Source organism: Heptranchias perlo, chromosome 12, assembly GCF_035084215.1.
Source record: "Heptranchias perlo isolate sHepPer1 chromosome 12, sHepPer1.hap1, whole genome shotgun sequence".
In the NCBI taxonomy this organism is placed as follows: Eukaryota; Metazoa; Chordata; class Chondrichthyes; order Hexanchiformes; family Hexanchidae; genus Heptranchias; species Heptranchias perlo.
This window is the reverse complement of record NC_090336.1, coordinates 113,049-134,856: the sequence shown is the minus strand read 5'-3', so window position 1 is coordinate 134,856 and position 21,808 is coordinate 113,049. Positions and strand designations below refer to the sequence as shown.

At 55.0% G+C, this 21,808-nt stretch overlaps 1 protein-coding gene across 1 annotated transcript in view; it reads right to left on the bottom strand.

Annotated features, from left to right (window-relative positions):
- The window catches only part of LOC137328106 (MAP kinase-activating death domain protein-like), a gene marked incomplete at its 5' end in the record, with an annotated part of 176,831 nt that overhangs the window by 48,182 nt on the left and 106,841 nt on the right, over window positions 1-21,808 (bottom strand). Inside the window, 5 exons of the mRNA XM_067994288.1 lie at window positions 277-387; window positions 689-794; window positions 883-1,003; window positions 7,804-7,924; window positions 12,102-12,260. Of these exons, the coding sequence (XP_067850389.1) occupies window positions 277-387; window positions 689-794; window positions 883-1,003; window positions 7,804-7,924; window positions 12,102-12,260 (618 nt within the window). The remainder of the gene's footprint in view (window positions 1-276; window positions 388-688; window positions 795-882; window positions 1,004-7,803; window positions 7,925-12,101; window positions 12,261-21,808) is intronic.

The window sequence follows — 21,808 nt, the reverse complement described above, 5'->3', positions numbered from 1 at the left end:
CCTGCTACGAGTCTGTCTGACTGCAATCTCCCTGCTACGAGTCTGTCTGACTGCAATCTCCCTGCTACGAGTCTGTCTGACTGCAATCTCCCTGCTACAAGTCTGTCTGACTGCAATCTCCCTGCTACGAGTCTGTCTGACTGCAATCTCCCTGCTACAAGTCCGTCTGACTGTAATCTTCCTGCTGAGTCTGTCTGACTGTAATCTTTCTGCCGGTTTACGTCCCAGGATAGGGTATAAGGAAAGCTGTGTCACGCGATAGAGTGGAACGCTCACCAGCTGTGGCAGGCGGTCGAGCAGCTCGTTCACCTCCTGGCTGTGCACCAGCCCGATGTGTGATTTACCCATCAGTCGCCTCACCTTCTTGCGGATGTCGTTCTTGTTCACCTGTAACAGGATGCGATTGTCAGTTAGCGGACCTCGACAGCGCACTAATCCACAAGACTCTCTACAAACCACAGGCAGCTGCTCTGTCAGTCACAGCTGTAGTTCTGCTCTGAAACAGAGCTTCAATACAAAAAGTTACCTTCGTCGCAGGGAAACAATATATCTGCCTAAAATACCATCCCTGCCCTGGGAGTGTTCGATGAGACAGTGTAAAGGGTGGGAGGGACACAGTGGGTTATTTTCGGACCTGAATGTCTGTTTTGACCCCCTCCCTCTGCCCCCGTCCAGTGGGAGAGCTGACCTTGACCATCAGCATGTAGATAATCATGTTGTAGAGTAACGTAGACAGCAGACGGTCCTCATCATCTTCCAGCCGCTTCCGGTCGTGATCCCCGAGTGACACATACCTGCAGGTAAAGAGTCCGACAGGTTAAGTGACGGAGGACTGCGCCCCTCCCTCCCTCCCCCCCAACCGAGTGGTAGAGATAGCCGTACCTTTCAATCATTTCCTGGGGTCCCTGGTCCATGCCCATTCCTTCTCTCTCCAGCATCACTGCGTCCAGGTAGGTGTCCTCCCAGAACTGGACCTGGTCCCACAGCACCGAGCGTTCTTTACCTGAGGACGAGCAGGTGCAACAGTCAGAGCCTGTTTGTCCACTCGGCCAACAGCGATGTCACTCAACACACAGCACCGGCCGCTACCCAGGGCCCTCCATCGCCAGCCGAGAGCTCCAGACGTGTGGGCCCAGCTGGATCAGAGCGTGGAGCCGCTGAGAATTCAGCAGTCGCACACAACATCTTCCCGGACGACAAGCCGGAAATCTCAGCATCAGTAATCGCAGGCCACGGCTGGGCACGGGGGGCAAACAGCCGGCAGAGGGGGCACGGGGGGGGCAAACAGCCGGCAGAGGCCTGGACTGTCTCTCTGTAACCTCACCCGGCTGATGATCAGCCCTGGTAGGAACTGGCAGCCACCAAACACATCTTAAACTACAGCCAGGGGCCTTGTTTAAATGTATGGTGCAGGTTTTAAAAAAGGCTCCACACTCCAGTCTCGCACACTCCACATCGACACACAGTGAGGGGGGGGGATTAAGCACTCTATAGTAACCACACGGAGGACAGCGTGCTGTGTGAAGACATCTCCAGTGGCTCACAGTCGATTCCTGTCGGATGAATCCCCTGCACAGACTCTCTCTCACCAGCAGGCAGCAATAATGTGTGCCTCCCCCAGAATGACATCGACCCTGCCCCCCCACTACCGTCCCCGGCCCCACTGACAACCGCCCACCGACCACATCATCCTTCGACTCCCCCCCGACTCTCCCAGACCCCACCGACTCCCCCACGACCCACCCGACTCCCCCCACCGACTCCCCCCCGACCCACCCGACTCCCCCCCCGGACCCACCCAGACCCCACCGACTCCCCCCCGACCCACCCGACTCCCCCACCGACCCCCCCAGACCCCACCGACCCCCCCAGACCCCACCGACCCCCCCAGACCCCACCGACTCCCCCTCGACCCTCCCAGACCCCACCGACTCCCCCCCGACCCTCCCAGACCCCCCCGACTCCCCCCCACTGACCCTCCCAGACCCCACCGACTCCCCCAGACCCCACCGACTCCCCCCCGACCCTCCCAGACCCCACCGACTCCCCCCCGACCCTCCCAGACCCCACCGACTCCCCCCCCGACCCTCCCAGACCCCCCCGACTCCCCCCCACTGACCCTCCCAGACCCCACCGACTCCCCCAGACCCCACCGACTCCCCCCCGACCCTCCCAGACCCCACCGACTCCCCCCCGACCCTCCCAGACCCCACCGACTCCCCCCCGACCCTCCCAGACCCCACCGACTCCCCCAGACCCCACCGACTCCCCCCCGACCCTCCCAGACCACACCGACTCCCCCCCGTCCCCACCGACTCCCCCGACCTTCCCAGACCCCACCGACTTCCCCCCGACCCTCCCAGACCACACCGACTCCCCCCCGTCCCCACCGACTCCCCCCCGACCCTCCCAGACCCCACCGACTCCCCCCGACCCTCCCAGACCCCACCAGACCCCACCGACTCCCCCCCGACCCCACCGACTCCCCCGACCCTCCCAGACCCCACCGACTCCCCCCCGACCCTCCCAGACCCCACCGACTCCCCCCGACTCCCCCAGACCCCACCGACTCCCCCTCGACCCTCCCAGACCCCCCCCGACTCCCCCAGACCCCACCGACTCCCCCTCGACCCTCCCAGACCCCACCGACTCCCCCAGACCCCCCCGACTCCCCCCACTGACCCTCCCAGACCCCACCGACTCCCCCAGACCCCACCGACTCCCCCCCGACCCTCCCAGACCCCACCGATCACCCCCGACCCTCCCAGACCCCACCGACTCCCCCGACCCTCCCAGACCCCACCGACTCCCCCCGACCTTCCCAGACCCCACCGACTTCCCCCCGACCTTCCCAGACCACACCGACTCCCCCCCGACCACACCGACTCCCCCCCGACCCTACCGACTCCCCCCCGACCCTACCGACTCCCCCCCGACCCTCCCAGACCCCACTGACTCCCCCCGACCCTCCCAGACCCCACCGACTCCCCCCCGTCCCTACCGACTCCCCCCCGTCCCCACCGACTCCCCCCCGACCCCACCGACTCCCCCCCGTCCCCACCGACTCCCCCCCGACCCCACCGACTCCCCCCCGTCCCTACCGACTCCCCCCCGACCCCACCGACTCCCCCCCGTCCCCACCGACTCCCCCCCGACCCCACCGACTCCCCCCCGACCCCACCGACTCCCCCCCGACCCCACCGACTCCCCCCCGACCCCACCGACTCCCCCCCGACCCCACCGACTCCCCCCCGACCCCACCGACTCCCCCCCGACCCCACCGACTCCCCCCCGACCCTCCCAGACCCCACCGACTCCCCCCCGTCCCTCCCAGACCACACCGACTCCCCCCCGACCCTCCCAGACCCCACCGACTCCCCCCCGTCCCTCCCAGACCACACCGACTCCCCCCCGTCCCCACCGACTCCCCCCCGACCCCACCGACTCCCCCCCGACCCCACCGACTCCCCCCCGTCCCCACCGACTCCCCCCCGTCCCCACCGACTCCCCCCCGTCCCCACCGACTCCCCCCCGTCCCCACCGACTCCCCCCCGTCCCCACCGACTCCCCCCCGACCCCACCGACTCCCCCCCGACCCCACCGACTCCCCCCCGACCCCACCGACTCCCCCCCGACCCTCCCAGACCCCACCGACTCCCCCCCGACCCTACCGACTCCCCCCCGACCCTACCGACTCCCCCCCGACCCTACCGACTCCCCCCCGACCCTACCGACTCCCCCCCGACCCTACCGACTCCCCCCCGACCCTACCGACTCCCCCCCGACCCTACCGACTCCCCCCCGACCCTCCCAGACCCCACTGACTCCCCCCGACCCTCCCAGACCCCACCGACTCCCCCCCGACCCTCCCAGACCCCACCGACCCTCCCAGACCCTCCCAGACCCCACCGACTCCCCCCGACCCTCCCAGACCCCACCGACTCCCCCCGGACCCTACAGACCCCACCGACCCCTCCACCCCCCTCTCACCCTCCCAGACCCCACTGACCCTCCCACCCTCCCAGATCTCACCGACCCCCCCACCCCACCCTCCCCGACCCCACCACCCTCCGACCCTTCCCCGCACCCTCACACCCCCACCCCCACTGTCTGAGAGCCCTCGGCTTTCCCATTAGTCTCAGGCCATCACAATTTGAGCAATACTCAAAGCAGATTCAATCTACATTCTGATCAGACCCTCGAAGTTCTCTTACAGACAGTGTGATGAGACACTCTGCTTCTGCTTCAGATTTGAGGTTAGGATCAGATCAGCCATGATCTCATTGAATGGCGGAGCAGGTTCGAGGGGCCGAATGGCCTACTCCTGCTCCTATTTCTTATGTTCTTATGATCCTGTCACCAACAGACAGAGCGGACCCCACTTTATCTTGGCACGTTGCCTCAATTTTTACAGAAGTCAAAAATAGTTGGCCGGATTCTGATTACACGCCCCCCACCTCCCCCGCAACATAGGCTGCTCTTCCAGACCCAGTCTCCACAGGTGGGGTCGGGCAGAGGAACAGACAGAGAGACAGACAGAGAGACCGGGAAGTTAAATTATGTGGAGCTGAAGTGCTGAGTAATGAGGAGTGCCTGCGGCGGGCGGGAAACGGTGCCTGCGGCGGGCGGGAAACGGTGCCTGCGGCGGGCGGGAAACGGTGCCTGCGGCGGGCGCAGGCGGGAAACAGTGCCCGCGGCGGGCGGGAATCAAAGCCTGCGGCGGGCGGGAATCAAAGCCTGCGGCGGGCGGGAATCAAAGCCTGCGGCGGGCGGGAATCAGTGCCTGCGGCGGGCGGGAATCAGTGCCTGCGGCGGGCGCAGGCGGGAATCAGTGCCTGCGGCGGGCGGGAATCAATGCCTGCGGCGGGCGGGAATCAATGCCTGCGGCGGGCGGGAATCAAAGCCCGCGGCGGGCGGGAATCAAAGCCTGCGGCGGGCGGGAATCAATGCCTGCGGCGGGCGGGAATCAAAGCCTGCGGCGGGCGGGAATCAAAGCCTGCGGCGGGCGGGAATCAATGCCTGCGGCGGGCGGGAATCAGTGCCTGCGGCGGGCGGGAATCAAAGCCCGCGGCGGGCGGGAATCAATGCCTGCGGCGGGCGGGAATCAATGCCTGCGGCGGGCGGGAATCAATGCCTGCGGCGGGCGGGAATCAAAGCCTGCGGCGGGCGGGAATCAAAGCCTGCGGCGGGCGGGAATCAATGCCTGCGGCGGGCGGGAATCAGTGCCTGCGGCGGGCGGGAATCAATGCCTGCGGCGGGCGGGAATCAATGCCTGCGGCGGGCGGGAATCAAAGCCTGCGGCGGGCGGGAATCAAAGCCTGCGGCGGGCGGGAATCAATGCCTGCGGCGGGCGGGAATCAAAGCCTGCGGCGGGCGGGAATCAAAGCCTGCGGCGGGCGGGAATCAAAGCCTGCGGCGGGCGGGAATCAATGCCTGCGGCGGGCGGGAATCAATGCCTGCGGCGGGCGGGAATCAAAGCCTGCGGCGGGCGGGAATCAAAGCCTGCGGCGGGCGGGAATCAAAGCCTGCGGCGGGCGGGAATCAAAGCCTGCGGCGGGCGGGAATCAGTGCCTGCGGCGGGCGGGAATCAATGCCTGCGGCGGGCGGGAATCAAAGCCTGCGGCGGGCGGGAATCAATGCCTGCGGCGGGCGGGAATCAAAGCCTGCGGCGGGCGGGAATCAATGCCTGCGGCGGGCGCAGGCGGGAATCAGTGCAGGCTCCCTTCACAGGAGTGGAATCGATCGTGAACGACTGGAGACCTTTCCGAACCCATGCAGCAGCCAGACATGCAGACGAGAGACAGCAGGACGTGTGCAACAGTGAACAATACAAGCGCTTCATTACTCATAGATAGGGTTTCCATGGCCGCATCCTCCAGCTGGTCCCACATTGAGCTCTTGTCTCTCCCTGAGCCGATCCAAGGCAGGACAGAGCCAGGCAGCAGGTAGAAAGGAAAAGACCCCGGCATTTAGTTACAGTCATCAGGCAGGACCACAGGTAGATTTAGTCCCCTTACACAGGCCCAGACAACAGGACAGAATGTGACACGGACATTACACAATCCCCAGTTACAATCAGAATGGAACAGGATCACCATTGGGTTAGCACACGAGACGGATTGCGAGCTGAGCACCTACTCACGGTGCAGGAACTGGCCTTGCTTCGGATCTCGATATATAAAATCACACGGGCAGGTGTCTGGACTCATGTACACAAAGGTGCACTGCCCCTCGAAGTGTCTCGCATCAAACACACAATCGCACAGACAGACACTCAGACGTGGCAATAAGACCATGTGCACCAAAACATTGCCAAACCCCTCCGCCCAAGTAACAGTGCCCTCAGACATCCCGACCCTATCGCCCGGCGGGTAACCAGGGGCGGGGGCGCCCGGCGGGTAACCAGGGGCGGGGGCGCCCGGCGGGTAACCAGGGGCGGGGGCGCCCAGCGGGTAACCAGGGGCGGGGGCGCCCGGCGGGAAACCAGGGGCGGGGGCGCCCGGCGGGAAACCAGGGGCGGGGGCGCCCGGCGGGTAACCTCATCTTCCCTCTTGTTCTTTTGCTGATCATCTTAGATCTGTGTCCTCTGGTTACCCACCCATCTGCCACTGGAAACAATTTCCCGTTCATGATTTTGAACACTTCTATCAAATCTCCTCTTAACCGTCTCTGCTCGAAGCAGATCAACCCCAGCTTCTCCAGTCTATCCACGTAACTGAAGTCCCTCATCCCTGGAATCATTCCAGTAAATCTCCTCTGCACCCTCTCTAAGGCCTTCACATCCTTCCTAAAGTGCGGTGCCCAGAACTGGACACAATACTCCAGCTGTGGCCGAACCAGTGTTTTATAAAGGTTTAGCATAACTTCCTTGCTTTTATACTCTATGCCTCTATTTATAAATCCCAGGATCCCATATGTTTTTTTAACAGCCTTCTCAACCTGTCCTGTCACCTTCAAAGATTTGTGTACATACACCCCCAGGTCTCTCTGTTCCTGCACCCCCTTTTTGTACCCTTTAGTTTATATTGCCTCTCCTCATTCTTCATATCAAAATGTATCACTTCACACTTCTCTGTGTTAAATTGCATCTGCCATGTGTCTGCCCATTTCACCAGTCTCTCTCTGTCCTCCTGAAGTCTGTTATTATCCTCCTCATTGTTTATACATTTCTGAGTTTCGTGTCATCTGCAAACTCTGAAATTATACCCTCGATACCCAAGTCTAGATCATTAATATATATCAAAAAGAGCAGTGATCCTAATACTGACCCCTGGGGAACACCACTGTATACTTCCCTCCAGTCTGAAAAACAACCGTTCACCACGACTCTCTGTTTTCTGTCCCCTGGACAATTTCATATCCACACTGACACTGTCCCTTTAATCCCATGGGCTTTAATTTTACCAACAAGTCTATTATTTGGTTCTTTATCAAATGCCTTTTGAAAGTCCACACACACAACATCAACCACACTCCCCTCATCAACCCTCTCCGTTACTTCATCAAAGAACTCAATCAAGTTAGTCTAACATGGGTTTATCCCTCTCCCCTTTTTTGAACAGGGGTGTAACATTTACAATCCTCCAGTCCTCCGGCACAGTCCCCATATCCGGGGAGGATTGGAAGATTGTGACCAGAGCCTCTGCAATTTCCACCCTTACTTCCCTCAGTAACCGAGGATGGAGACCATCTGGACCGGGTGACTTTTCGACTTTGAGTGCTGCCAACCTTTTAAGCATCAATCATCATTCGGCAGTTTATAAACATTTTAAAATGACGGACAGGATTAGTTTCAGTTCTTACCCAGCAGTCCCTCGAACAGGTAAACCCTCTGACTGATATCCTCTGGGGGGGCGGGAGGTGCTGAACATCCACTGCCACCTTTAGCAGCCTTGAATGTGGGTCCCAGCATGTGAGATTTACCCTGCAACAGGACAGCAGTTCAGTCAGCAGCTGCCTTTGGTACCTCACTGATAGTACCATCTTCCTGCCCCATCACTCTCTCTGGACAGATCCTTTCACCTCCCAGTTAACACCCTCTTTTACCCTCACTTCTCCTCAACACTGGCTTCCTTTACACATCATCCGATCCTAACCAATTTTCTGCTCACACCCTGCCTCTCCACTCACTGTGGGAGGGCAATGAAATTCGACTTTCTACACCAGCTTCTCCATCTCTTTCCCAACGCCAAACGAACAACTCCCTCTGATAGCTCCAACCAGGGTCCTCCATCTCCTGCCCTCACTATCTCCCCTCCCTCTGATAGCTCCACCCTCAGTCCTCCATCTCCTGCCCTCACTATCTCCTCTCCCTCTGATAGCCCCACCCTCAGTCCTCCATCTCCTGCCCTCACTATCTCCCCTCCCTCTGATAGCCCCACCCTCAGTCCTCCATCTCCTGCCCTCACTATCTCCCCTCCCTCTGATAGCTCCACCCTCAGTCCTCCATCTCCTGCCCTCACTATCTCCCCTCCCTCTGATAGCCCCACCCTCAGTCCTCCATCTCCTGCCCTCACTATCTCCCCTCCCTCTGATAGCCCCACCCTCAGTCCTCCATCTCCTGCCCTCACTATCTCCCCCTCCCTCTGATAGCCCCACCCTCAGTCCTCCATCTCCTGCCCTCACTATCTCCCTCCCCCTCTGATAGCCCCACCCTCAATCCTCCATCTCCTGCCCTCACTATCTCCCCTCCCTCTGATAGCCCCACCCTCAGTCCTCCATCTCCTGCCCTCACTATCTCCCCTCCCTCTGATAGCCCCACCCTCAGTCCTCCATCTCCTGCCCTCACTATCTCCCCCTCCCTCTGATAGCCCCACCCTCAGTCCTCCATCTCCTGCCCTCACTATCTCCTCTCCCTCTGATAGCCCCACCCTCAGTCCTCCATCTCCTGCCCTCACTATCTCCCCTCCCTCTGATAGCCCCACCCTCAGTCCTCCATCTCCTGCCCTCACTATCTCCCCTCCCTCTGATAGCCCCACCCTCAGTCCTCCATCTCCTGCCCTCACTATCTCCTCTCCCTCTGATAGCCCCACCCTCAGTCCTCCATCTCCTGCCCTCACTATCTCCCCTCCCTCTGATAGCCCCACCCTCAGTCCTCCATCTCCTGCCCTCACTATCTCCCCTCCCTCTGATAGCCCCACCCTCAGTCCTCCATCTCCTGCCCTCACTATCTCCCCTCCCTCTGATAGCCCCACCCTCAGTCCTCCATCTCCTGCCCTCACTATCTCCCCCTCCCTCTGATAGCTCCACCCTCAGTCCTCCATCTCCTGCCCTCACTATCTCCCCTCCCTCTGATAGCCCCACCCTCAGCCCTCCATCTCCTGCCCTCACTATCTCCCCCTCCCTCTGATAGCTCCACCCTCAGTCCTCCATCTCCTGCCCTCACTATCTCCCCTCCCTCTGATAGCCCCACCCTCAGCCCTCCATCTCCTGCCCTCACTATCTCCCCTCTCCCTCTGATAGCTCCAACCTGGGTCCTCCATCTCCTGCCCTCACTATCTCCCCTCCCTCTGATAGCCCCACCCTCAATCCTCCATCTCCTGCCCTCACTATCTCCCCTCCCTCTGATAGCCCCACCCTCAGTCCTCCATCTCCTGCCCTCACTATCTCCCCTCCCTCTGATAGCCCCACCCTCAGTCCTCCATCTCCTGCCCTCACTATCTCCCCTCCCTCTGATAGCCCCACCCTCAGCCCTCCATCTCCTGCCCTCACTATCTCCTCTCCCTCTGATAGCCCCACCCTCAGTCCTCCATCTCCTGCCCTCACTATCTCCTCTCCCTCTGATAGCCCCACCCTCAGTCCTCCATCTCCTGCCCTCACTATCTCCCCTCCCTCTGATAGCTCCACCCTCAGTCCTCCATCTCCTGCCCTCACTATCTCCCTCTCCCTCTGATAGCTCCAACCTGGGTCCTCCATCTCCTGCCCTCACTATCTCCCCTCCCTCTGATAGCCCCACCCTCAATCCTCCATCTCCTGCCCTCACTATCTCCCCTCCCTCTGATAGCCCCACTCTCAGTCCTCCATCTCCTGCCCTCACTATCTCCCCTCCCTCTGATAGCCCCACCCTCAGTCCTCCATCTCCTGCCCTCACTATCTCCCCTCCCTCTGATAGCCCCACCCTCAGTCCTCCATCTCCTGCCCTCACTATCTCCTCTCCCTCTGATAGCCCCACCCTCAGCCCTCCATCTCCTGCCCTATCTCCCCCTCCCTCTGATAGCTCCAACCCGGGTCCTCCATCTCCTGCCCTCACTATCTCCTCTCCCTCTGATAGCTCCAACCCGGCTCTTCCATCTCCTGCCCTCACTATCTCCCCCTCCCTCTGATAGCTCCAACCGGGGTCCTCCATCTCCTGCCCTCACTATCTCCCCCTCCCTCTGATAGCCCCACCCTCAGCCCTCCATCTCCTGCCCTCACTATCTCCCCCTCCCTCTGATAGCCCCACCCTCAGTCCTCCATCTCCTGCCCTCACTATCTCCCCCTCCCTCTGATAGCCCCACCCTCAGCCCTCCATCTCCTGCCCTCACTATCTCCCCCTCCCTCTGATAGCCCCACCCTCAGTCCTCCATCTCCTGCCCTCACTATCTCCCCCTCCCTCTGATAGCCCCACCCTCAGTCCTCCATCTCCTGCCCTCACTATCTCCCCCTCCCTCTGATAGCCCCACCCTCAGTCCTCCATCTCCTGCCCTCACTATCTCCCCTCCCTCTGATAGCTCCAACCGGGGTCCTCCATCTCCTGCCCTCACTATCTCCCCCTCCCTCTGATAGCTCCAACCGGGGTCCTCCATCTCCTGCCCTCACTATCTATCCTCCCTCTGATAGCCCCACCCTCAGTCCTCGTTCTCCTGCCCTCACTATCTCCTCCCCCTCTGATAGCCCCTCCATCTCCTGCCCTCACTATCTCCCCTCCCTCTGATAGCCCCACCCTCAGTCCTTGTTCTCCTGCCCTCACTATCTCCTCCCCCTCTGATAGCCCCACCCTCAGTCCTCGTTCTCCTGCCCTCACTATCTCCTCCCCCTCTGATAGCCCCTCCATCTCCTGCCCTCACTATCTCCCCTCCCTCTGATAGCCCCACCCTCAGTCCTTGTTCTCCTGCCCTCACTATCTCCTCCCCCTCTGATAGCCCCTCCATCTCCTGCCCTCACTATCTCCCCTCCCTCTGATAGCCCCACCCTCAGTCCTTGTTCTCCTGCCCTCACTATCTCCTCCCCCTCTGATAGCCCCTCCATCTCCTGCCCTCACTATCTCCCCTCCCTCTGATAACTCCACCCTCAGTCCTCCATCTCCTGCCCTCACTATCTCCTCCCCCTCTGATAGCCCCACCCTCAGTCCTCCATCTCCTGCCCTCACTATCTCCTCCCCCTCTGATAGCTCCATCCTCAGTCCTCCATCTCCTGCCCTCACTATCTCCCCTCCCTCTGATAACTCCACCCTCAGTCCTCCATCTCCTGCCCTCACTATCTCCTCCCCCTCTGAGAGCTCCACCCTCAGTCCTCCAACCCTAACCCTCACTATCTCCTCTACCAGCTCCTCCATCGTTAACAGAGTCTCCATAAAGCTCTGTTTTCTTTCCTCTCACACATTCTTTCCCTCTAACTCTTAACTCAACATCAAGCCCAAAATTTGAATCCTGCTCCCATATTTCTAGCCCCTCACTCCTGGAAAGGGTACTGAAAAAAACTCCTTGTGTGACAGGTGATCTCTCTCCATCGCCTCCACTCTATTTTATTGATACCATGTGTCTGTGCTGGAGTGAAGTTTCCTCTCCGTCCCTCCTGAACTCTCAATCCCCTGTCCTCCACCCTGCAATCCTCAATATGTTGACATCAACTCAATGCACCGTCTGCGAATCTTTACAGGACCTCAAGCCTTCCTTCCCTCCCTTCTCCAGTCTTCCCCTGCTCTCCTCCCATCAACCTAGCTCAATCCTGCACTCCAGAGTTTGGGCCCTCATCATGGGTTTGCCAACTGAAGAGCCACCCTGTGCTGAGCTGGTAGATCTCAGCAAGGCTGGAGGGGTAATAATTGCCCCAAGTGAGGGAGGGGCAAAAATCACACAAGGTTTCCCACACCTGATTGCAGGGCAGCTTCCACGGAGACTTACGAAGATGTGTCTGGTGTCGGTGTTGGTCTCGATCTCGCTGTCGGAGAGGGTCCCTCTGGACAACGCCGTCCCCGAGGGGTTTTTACCCGCCGTGCTTTCTCCAGCGGCGCTGCTGTAGTCGCTGTCAGCTCCCAGAGTCTCTCCAGAACTGTTACTGACCTGGGGCAACACATTAAAACATCAGTGAGTACACGTACCCCAAACACAGCCACAGCTGAAGGATCGGGGTGCATTACGTCAAACTCTTCATTTATATAGTCCTGAGTACAGGAACAGAGAAACCCCTCTCCCCACAATGAGGGGTCCGGGAGAGCAACAGGAATGGGTACAGGGAAACCCCTCTCCCCACAGTGAGGGGTCCAGGAGAGCAACAGGAGTGGGTACAGGGAATCCCCTCTCCCCACAGTGAGGGGTCCAGGAGAGCAACGGGAGTGGGTACAGGGAAACCCCTCTCCCCACAATGAGGGGTCCGGGAGAGCAACAGGAATGGGTACAGGGAATCCCCTCTCCCCACAGTGAGGGGTCCAGGAGAGCAACGGGAATGGGTACAGGGAATCCCCTCTCCCCACAGTGAGGGGTCCGGGCGAGCAACAGGAATGGGTACAGAGAAACCCCTCTCCCCACAGTGAGGGGTCCGGGCGAGCAACGGGAATGGATACAGAGAAACCCCTCTCCCCACGGTGAGGGGTCCGGGCGAGCAACGGGAATGGGTACAGAGAAACCCCTCTCCCCACAGTGAGGGGTCCGGGAGAGCAACAGGAATGGGTACAGAGAAACCCCTCTCCCCACAGTGAGGGGTCCGGGAGAGCAACTACTCTGGGTGGGGGACTTCAATGTCCATCACCAAGAGTGGCTCGGTAGCACCACTACTGACCGAGCTGGCCGAGTCCTGAAGGACATAGCTGCCAGACTGGGCCTACGGCGGGTGATGAGCGAACCAACGAGGGAAAAACTTATTTGACCTCGTCCTCACCAATCTACCTGTCACAGATGCATCTGTCCATGACAGTATTGGTAGGAGTGACCACCGCACAGTCCTCGTGAGACGAAGTCCCGTCTTCGCACTGAGGACACCATCCAACGTGTTGTGTGGCACTACCACCGTGCTAAATGGGATAGATTCAGAACAGATCTAGCAGCTCAAAACTGGGCATCCATGAGGCGCTGTGGGCCGTCAGCAGCAGCAGAATTGTATTCCAGCACAATCTGTAACCTCATGGCCCGGCATATTCCTCACTCTACCATTACCAACAAGCCAGGGGATCAACCCTGGTTCAATGAGGAGTGTAGAAGAGCATGCCAGGAGCAGCACCAGGTGTACCTAAAAATGAGGTGCCAACCTGGTGAAGCTACAACTCAGGACTACATGCATGCTAAACAGCAGAAGCAACATGCTATAGACAGAGCTAAGCGATTCCACAACCAACAAATCAGATCAAAGCTCTGCAGTCCTGCCACATCCAGTCGTGAATGGTGGTGGACAATTAAACAACTAACGGGAGGAGGAGGCTCTGCAAACATCCCCATCCTCAATGATGGCGGAGTCCAGCACGTGAGTGCAAAAGGCAAGGCTGAACCGTTTGCAACCATCTTCAGCCAGAAGTGCCGAGTGGATGATCCATCTCGGCCTCCTCCCGATATCCCCACTATCACAGAAGCCAGTCTTCAGCCAATTCAATTCACTCCACGTGATATCAAGAAACGGCTGAGTGCACAGGATACAGCAAAGGCTATGGGCCCCGGCAACATCCCAGCTGTAGTGCTGAAGACTTGTGCTCCAGAACTAGCTGCGCCTACAGCAAAGTTGTTCCAGTACAGCTACAACACTGGCATCTACCCGACAATGTGAAAAATTGCCCAAGTATCTCCTGTCCACAAAAAGCAGGTCAAATCCAATCCGGCCAATTACCGCCCCATCAGTCTACTCTCAATCATCAGCAAAGTGATGGAAGGTGTCGTCGACAGTGCTATCAAGCGGCACTTACTCACCAATAACCTGCTCACCGATGCTCAGTTTGGGTTCCGCCAGGACCACATGGCTCCAGACCTCATTACAGCCTTGGTCCAAACATGGACAAAAGAGCTGAATTCCAGAGGTGAGGTGAGAGTGACTGCCCTTGACATCAAGGCAGCATTTGACTGAGTGTGGCACCAAGGAGTCCTAGTAAAATTGAAGTCAATGGGAATCAGGGGGAAAACTCTCCAGTGGCTGGAGTCATACCTAGCACAAAGGAAGATGGTAGTGGTTGTTGGAGGCCAATCATCTCAGCCACAGGACATTGCTGCAGGAGTTCCTCAAGGCAGTGCCCTAGGCCCAACCATCTTCAGCTGCTTCATCAATGACCTTCCCTCCATCATAAGGTCAGAAATGGGGATGTCCGCTGACGATTGCACAGTGTTCAGTTCCATTCGCAACCCCTCAAATAATGAAGCAGTCTGAGCCCGCATGCAGCAAGACCTGGACAACATCCAGGCTTGGGCTGATAAGTGGCAAGTAACATTCGCGCCAGACAAGTGCCAGGCAATGACCATCTCCAACAAGAGAGAGTCTAACCACCTCCCCTTGACATTCAACGGCATTACCATCGCCAAATCCCCCACCATCAACATCCTGGGGGTCACCATTGACCAGAAACTTAACTGGACCAGCCATATAAATACTGTGGCTACAAGAGCAAGTCAGAGGCAGGGTATTCTGCGGCGAGTGACTCACCTCCTGACTCCCCAAAGCCTTTCCACCATCCACAAGGCACAAGTCAGGAGTGTGATGGAATACTCTTCACTTGCCTGGATGAGTACAGCTCCAACAACACTCAAGAAGCTCGACACCATCCAGGACAAAGCAGCCCGCTTGATTGGCACCCCATCCACCACACTAAACATTCACTCCCTTCACCACCTGCGTACAGTGGCTGCAGTGTGTACCATCCACAGGATGCACTGCAGCAACTCGCCAAGGCTTCTTCGACAGCACCTCCCAAACCCGCGACCTCTATCACCTCAAAGGACAAGAGCAGCAGGCACATGGGAACAACACCACCTGCACGTTCCCCTCCAAGTCTCACACCATCCCTACTTGGAAATATATCACCATTCCTTCTTCGTCGCTGGGTCAAAATCTTGGAACTCCCTTCCTAACAGCACTGTGGGAGAACCTTCACCACACGGACTGCAGCGGTTCAAGAAGGCGGCTCACCACCACCTTCTCAAGGGCAATTAGGGATGGGCAATAAAAGCCGGCCTCGCCAGCGACGCCCACATCCCATGAACGAATAAAAAAAACAGTAATGGATACAGGGAAACCCCTCTCCCCACAGTGAGGGGTCCGGGAGAACAACGGGAGTGGGTACAGAGAAACCCCTCTCCCCACAGTGAGGGGTCCAGGAGAACAACGGGAATGGGTACAGAGAAACCCCTCTCCCCACAGCGAGGGGAACAGGGGAGTTGGGAAAAACCCTTAAGGCACTAGATATGATCTATTAGAGGCTCGAAGAGTGGTTTGGGAGACAGGGGGTTCGATTCATGGGGCACTGGCACCAGTACTGGGGAAAGAGGGAGCTGTTCCGACAGGACAGGCTCCACTTAAATCGGGCTGGGACCAGTGACCTCGCGAATCGAATTACTCGGGCTCGAGATAGAGCTTTAAAATAAAAAAAGGGGGGTCGGGGGTGGTGGTCAGGTGAGGGGAAATTTAGAATTCTGAAGAGAAAATTTAAGATGATAGAGCAGTGTAGTGACTTGGGTAAAGATAAGCAGAGTGTGTCAGGAAGGGACAGAGAGTTTACCAATAATATTACATCAACAAGTAAGGTCAAAGCAGGTAAAAAGTTAAAATTGAAGACTCTTTATCTGAATGCACGGAGCGTTCGTAACAAGATCGGGGAATTAGTGGCACAAATAGAGATAAATGGGTTTGATCTAATAACCATTATAGAGACATGGTTACAAGGTGACCAAGGTTGGGAACTAAATATTCCAGGGTACATGATGTTTCGAAAAGACAGGGAGAATGGAAAAGGAGGTGGGGGTGGGAGAGCCCTGATGATAGAGGATGAGATAAGGAGAGTGGTGAGAGAGGGTCTTAGTCGGAGGATCAGGAAGTAGAATCAGTATGGGTGGAAATAAGAAATAACAAGAGGCAGGAAACACTGGTGGGAGTCGTTTACAGGCCCCCAAATAGTAGCAATACCATTGGACAGAGTATTAATCCTGAAATAGTAGGAGTTGTAATAAAGGTAATACAGTAATCATGGGGGGACTTTAATCTTCATATAGACTGGGAAAAATCAAATTGGCAAAATAGTGCGGGGGATAAGTTCATGGAATGTATTCGAGGCAGTTTCCTAGAGCAATACATCGTGGAACCAATCAGGGAACAGGCTATTTCAGATCTTGTGTTGTGTCATGAGATAGGGATAATTAGTAATCTCACAGTAAAAGAACCTCTGGGGAAGAGTGATCATAATATGATAGAATTTCTCATTGAATTTGAGAGTGACGTACTTAAGTCAGAATCTAGAGTCTTAAACTTAAATAAAGCCAATTACACAGGTATGAGGGGCGAGTTGTCAAAGGTAGATTGGGAAATTAAATTAAAGGGCTTGACAGTTGAAAAGCAATGGCAAACATTTAAAGAAATATTTCAATATTCTCAACAAATATACATTCCATTGAGAAATAAAACCTCCATGGGAAAAGTGATCTACCCGTGGCTAACTAAAGAAGTTAAGGAGAGTATTAGATTAAAAGGAGAGGCCTTTAATGTTGCTAAGAAGAGGAGTAAGCCTGAGGATTGGGAGAGTTTTAGAAACCAACAAAAGGATGACCAAAAAATTGATAAAAAGGGAGAAAATAGTATATGAAAGTAAATTAGCAAGAATGATAAAAATGAATTGTAAGAACTTCTACAAGTATGTAAAAAGGGAGAGAGAGGCAAAAGTAAACGTTCGTCCCTTAGGGGCTGAGACAGGAGAAATTATAATGGGGAATCAGGAAATGGCAGAGACGTTAAGACACAAAAAGCATACCAGAAATAGTGGGGAACCAAGGGGCTAAGGAGAGGGAAGAACTTAAAATAATTAATATCAGTAGAGAAAAAGTACTGGAGAAATTAATGGGACTAAAAGTCGATAAATCCTCTGGACCTGATGGCCGACATCCTAGGGTTCTAAAAGAGGTGGCTGCAGAGATAGTGGATGCATTGGTTGTGATCTTCCAAAATTCTCTAGATGCTGGAACGGTCCCCGTGGATTGGAAGGTAGTAAATGTAACTCCGCTATTCAAGAAGGGAGGGAGAAGAAAAAACAAGGAACTATAGGTCAGTTAGCCTGACATCAGTCGTTGGGAAAATGCTGGAATCCATTATTAAGGAAGTGGTAACAGGGCACTTTGAAAATCATAATATGATTAGGCAGAGTCAACGTGGTTTATGAAAGGGAAATAGTGTTTGACAAATTTATTAAAATTTTTTGAGGATGTAACTAGCAGGATAGATAAAGGGGAACCAGTGGATGTAGTATATTTGGATTTTCAAAAGGCTTTCGATAAGGTGCCACATGAAAGGTTGTTATGCAGGATAAGGGCTCATGGGGTTGGGGGTAATATATTAGCATTGGTTGATGGACAGAAAACAGAGAGTAGGGATAAATGGGTCATTTTCAGGTTGTCAGGCTGTAACTAGTGGGGTACCGCAGGGATCAGTGCTTGGACCTCAGCTATTTACAATCTATATTAATGACTTAGATGAAGGGACCGAGTGTAATGTATCCAAGTTTGCTGACGATACAAAGCTAGGTGGGAAAGTAAACTGTGAGGAGGACACAAAGAGCCTGCAAAGGGATATAGACAGGTTAAGTGAGTGGGCAAGAAGGTGGCAGATGGAGTATAATGTGGGGAAATGTGAGGTTATTCACTTTGGTTGGAAAAATAAAAAAGCAGAATATTTTATAAATGGTGAGAAGCTACTAAATATTGGTGTTCAGAGGGATTTGGGTGTCCTGGTACAAGAAACACAGAAAGTTAGCGTATAGGTACAGCAAGCAATTAGGAAGGCAAATAGCATGTTGGCTTTTATTGCAAAGGGGTTGGAGTACAAGAGTAAGGAAGTCTTACTACAATTGTACAGGGCTTTGGTGAGACCTCACCTGGAGTACTGTGTACAGTTTTGGTCTCCTTATCTAAGGCAGGATATACTTGCCTTAGAGGGAGTGCAATGAAGGTACACCAGATTAATGCCTGGGATGAGAGGGTTGTCCTATGAGGAGAGGTTGAGTAGAATGGGCCTATACTCTCTGGAGTTTAGAAGAATGAGAGGTAATCTCATTGAAACTTAAAAGATTCTGAGGGGGCTTGACAGGGTAGATGCTGAGAGGTTGTTTTCCCTGGCTGGAGTGTCTCGAACTAGGGGGCATAGTCTCAGGATAAGGGGACGACCATTTAAGACTGAGATGAGGAGGAATTTCTTCACTCAGAGGGATGTGAATCTTTGGAATTCTCTACCCGAGTCGTTGAGTATATTCAAGGCCCAACCATCTTCAGCTGCTTCATCAATGACCTTCCCTCCATCATAAGGTCAGAAATGAGGATGTTCGCTGATGATTGCAGAGTGTTCAGTTCCATTCGCAACCCCTCAGATAATGAAGCAGTCCGAGCCCGCATGCAGGAAGACCTGGACAACATCCAGGCTTGGGCTGATAAGTGGCAAGTAACATTCGGGCCAGACAAGTGCCAGGCAATGACCACCTCCCCTTGATATTCAACGATATTACCATCGCCGAATCCCCCACCATCAACATCCTGGGGGTCAACATTGACCAGAAACTTAACTGGGCCAGCCACATAAATACTGTGGCAACAAGAGCAGGTCAGAGGCTGGGTATTCTGCGGCAAGTAACTCACCTCCTGACTCCGCAAAGCCTTTCCACCATCTACAAGGCACAAGTCAGGAATGTGATGGAATACTCTCCACTTGCCTGGATGAGTGCAGCTCCAACACTCAAGAAGCTCGACACCATCCAGGACAAAGCAGCCCGCTTGATTGGCACCCCATCCACCACCCTAAACATTCACTCCCTTCACCACCGGCGCACTGTGGCTGCAGTGTGTACCATCCAGAGGATGCACTGCAGCAACTCGCCAAGGCTTCTTCGACAGCACCTCCCAAACCCATGACCTCTACCACCTAGAAGGACAAGAGCAGCAGGCACATGGGAACAACACCACCTGCACGTTCCCCTCCAAGTCACACAACATCCCGAGTTGGAAATATATCGCCGTTCCTTCATCGTCGCTGGGTCAAAATCCTGGAACTCCCTTCCTAACAGCACTGTGGGAGAACCTTCACCACATGGACTGCAGCGGTTCAAGAAGGCGGCTCACCACCACCTTCTCAAGGGCAATTAGGGATGGGCAATAAATGCTGGCCTTGCCAGTGACGCCCACATCCCATGAACGAATAAAAAAATAGATTTTTGGACTCTAGGGGAATCAAGGGATATGGGGATCGGGCGGGAAAGTGGAGTTGAGGTTGAAGATCAGCCATGATCTGATTGAATGGTGGAGCAGGCTCGTGGGGCCGAATAGCCCACTCCTGCTCCTATTCTTAAGTTCTGAAGACCTGCAACGGTCTAACTGTGTGCTAAATGATTCTTAAAGCGCTAACTTTAGGCCATTAAAGGAGCCAAGCACCGTAGGAGAGAGAGGACTGTAGCTTCTACAGAAACTCTCCTCCTGCTGGAGACCCCTGAACTGATGACGTCCAGAGCTCCTGATGTGGAAAGGGACAAGGCCAGAGACTGGTGTTTCCACAGGTAGAGAAGGGTTGCCAGACACTGTGACGGAAAGCTTTGCGACTTGGGCTGTATATTTTATCACTTAGGGGGCAATTCAGCAGAAATGTTTCAAAGCCAAGAACCTGCACATTCGATCCATTTACCAGTGCTGCAGAGTAGGGTATTGGTACAGAGAGAAAAGGGGCCAGTGAGGCCATATAAGACTAAAAAATATATAATTGGTATTAGTGCTGCAGTAGAACATTCAATTGGCTAGGCTGATTGCTGCTCTGCATTGATTGGACATGTTGAGTTTTGAGTTTACTAAGACTCCTTGGTCTCTGTCAACATCATTCATGGAGTATGTATGTTCCCCATTTTCCCACCCTATGCGCTGTACTTTTTACTTGCCTATATTAAATTCTATCCGTCATTGTTCTGCCCATTCATATATTTTGCCCAACTCATTCTGTAATTTCTAAGCTGGTTCCATCGATGCCATTGCCCTTCCTGTTCCATCGATGCCATTGCCCTTCCTGTTCCATCGATGCCATTGCCCTTCCTGTTCCATCGATGCCATTGCCCTTCCTGGTTTGAGATCATCGGCAAGTTTGACTGATTTGCATTGGTTTTCTGAATCCAAATTATTGATGTAAATTAGAAAGAGTAGCAGTCCCCACGCTGATCGGTGAGGCAACCCCTCCCCAACATCATTCTTTTAACAAGTACTCGTTTGTTTTCTAACCTTCAGCCAGATTTTTATCAGTACTGAAGGTTTACCCTGAATCCCCGCAGTTTTGAGTTTAACCAACAGCCTTTCATGGGGAACTTTATCATATGCTTTTTGGAAGTCGAGGTACAGCACATCATAGGGCTTTCCACAGTTCACCTGGGTTATGACTTCCTCTCGGGAAGCGGGGAGGCTTGTCCTTTTCTGAATCCATGCTGACTGCTGTTAACTGGGTTATCATTCTACAGATAATCCAAGTTTACCCCGATAAATAATTCCATTATTTTACATGGAATTGAAGTGAGACCAATGGATCTGCCCTTGCCTTTATCTGTTTTGTCCCTCTTTTTGATTATGGGCACCCTAATTCGCTTGCTTCTAATCTCACCAGGAACTCCCTCATAATGATAGTCCACGCCTCACAAATCTCCACTCTTGTCTCTCTTATTGAGCCAGCGGGTAGCACTCTCACTGACTCGAAGATTGTGGGTTCAAGTCCCACTCCAGAAACTTGAGCACGGAATCCAGGCTGACACTCCAGTGCAGTATTGAGGGAGTGCTGCATTGTCGGAGGTGCCGTCTTTTAGATGAGACTTTAGATGAGACATTAAACCAAGGCCCCGTCTGCCCTCTTGGATGGACATAAAAGATTAAGAAAAACAGAGGAGTTCTTCCCTGCAGCCTGGCCAATATTTTTGCCTCAACCCACATAGCTAAAAACAGATTATCTGATCATTTATCTCATTGCTGTTTGTGGGACCTTGCTGAGCGCAAATTGGCTGCTGCCTTTCCTACATTACAACAGTGACTACACTTCAAAAGCACTTTGGGAGGACACGAGGTGGTGAAAGGTGCCAATTAAATGCAAGTCTTTCTTTTAGTGCTCTGGGGCAAATACCATATATCCCTGGGCCAAATACCATATATCCCTGGGCCAAATACCATATATCCCTGGGCCAAATACCATATATCCCTGGGCCAAATACCATATATCCCTGGGCCAAATACCATATATCCCTGGGCCAAATACCATATATCCCTGGGCCAAATACCATATATCCCTGGGCCAAATACCATATATCCCTCGGGGTTTCTGTTTGACAACTTGTGGATTTCTGCTCGTTGTGAAATTGATCTGGGCAGAGTGCTGTCGGGGGAGGGGGAGGGGGAGGGGGGCTATTTATCGGGTAATACAGCTTGACCCGCTG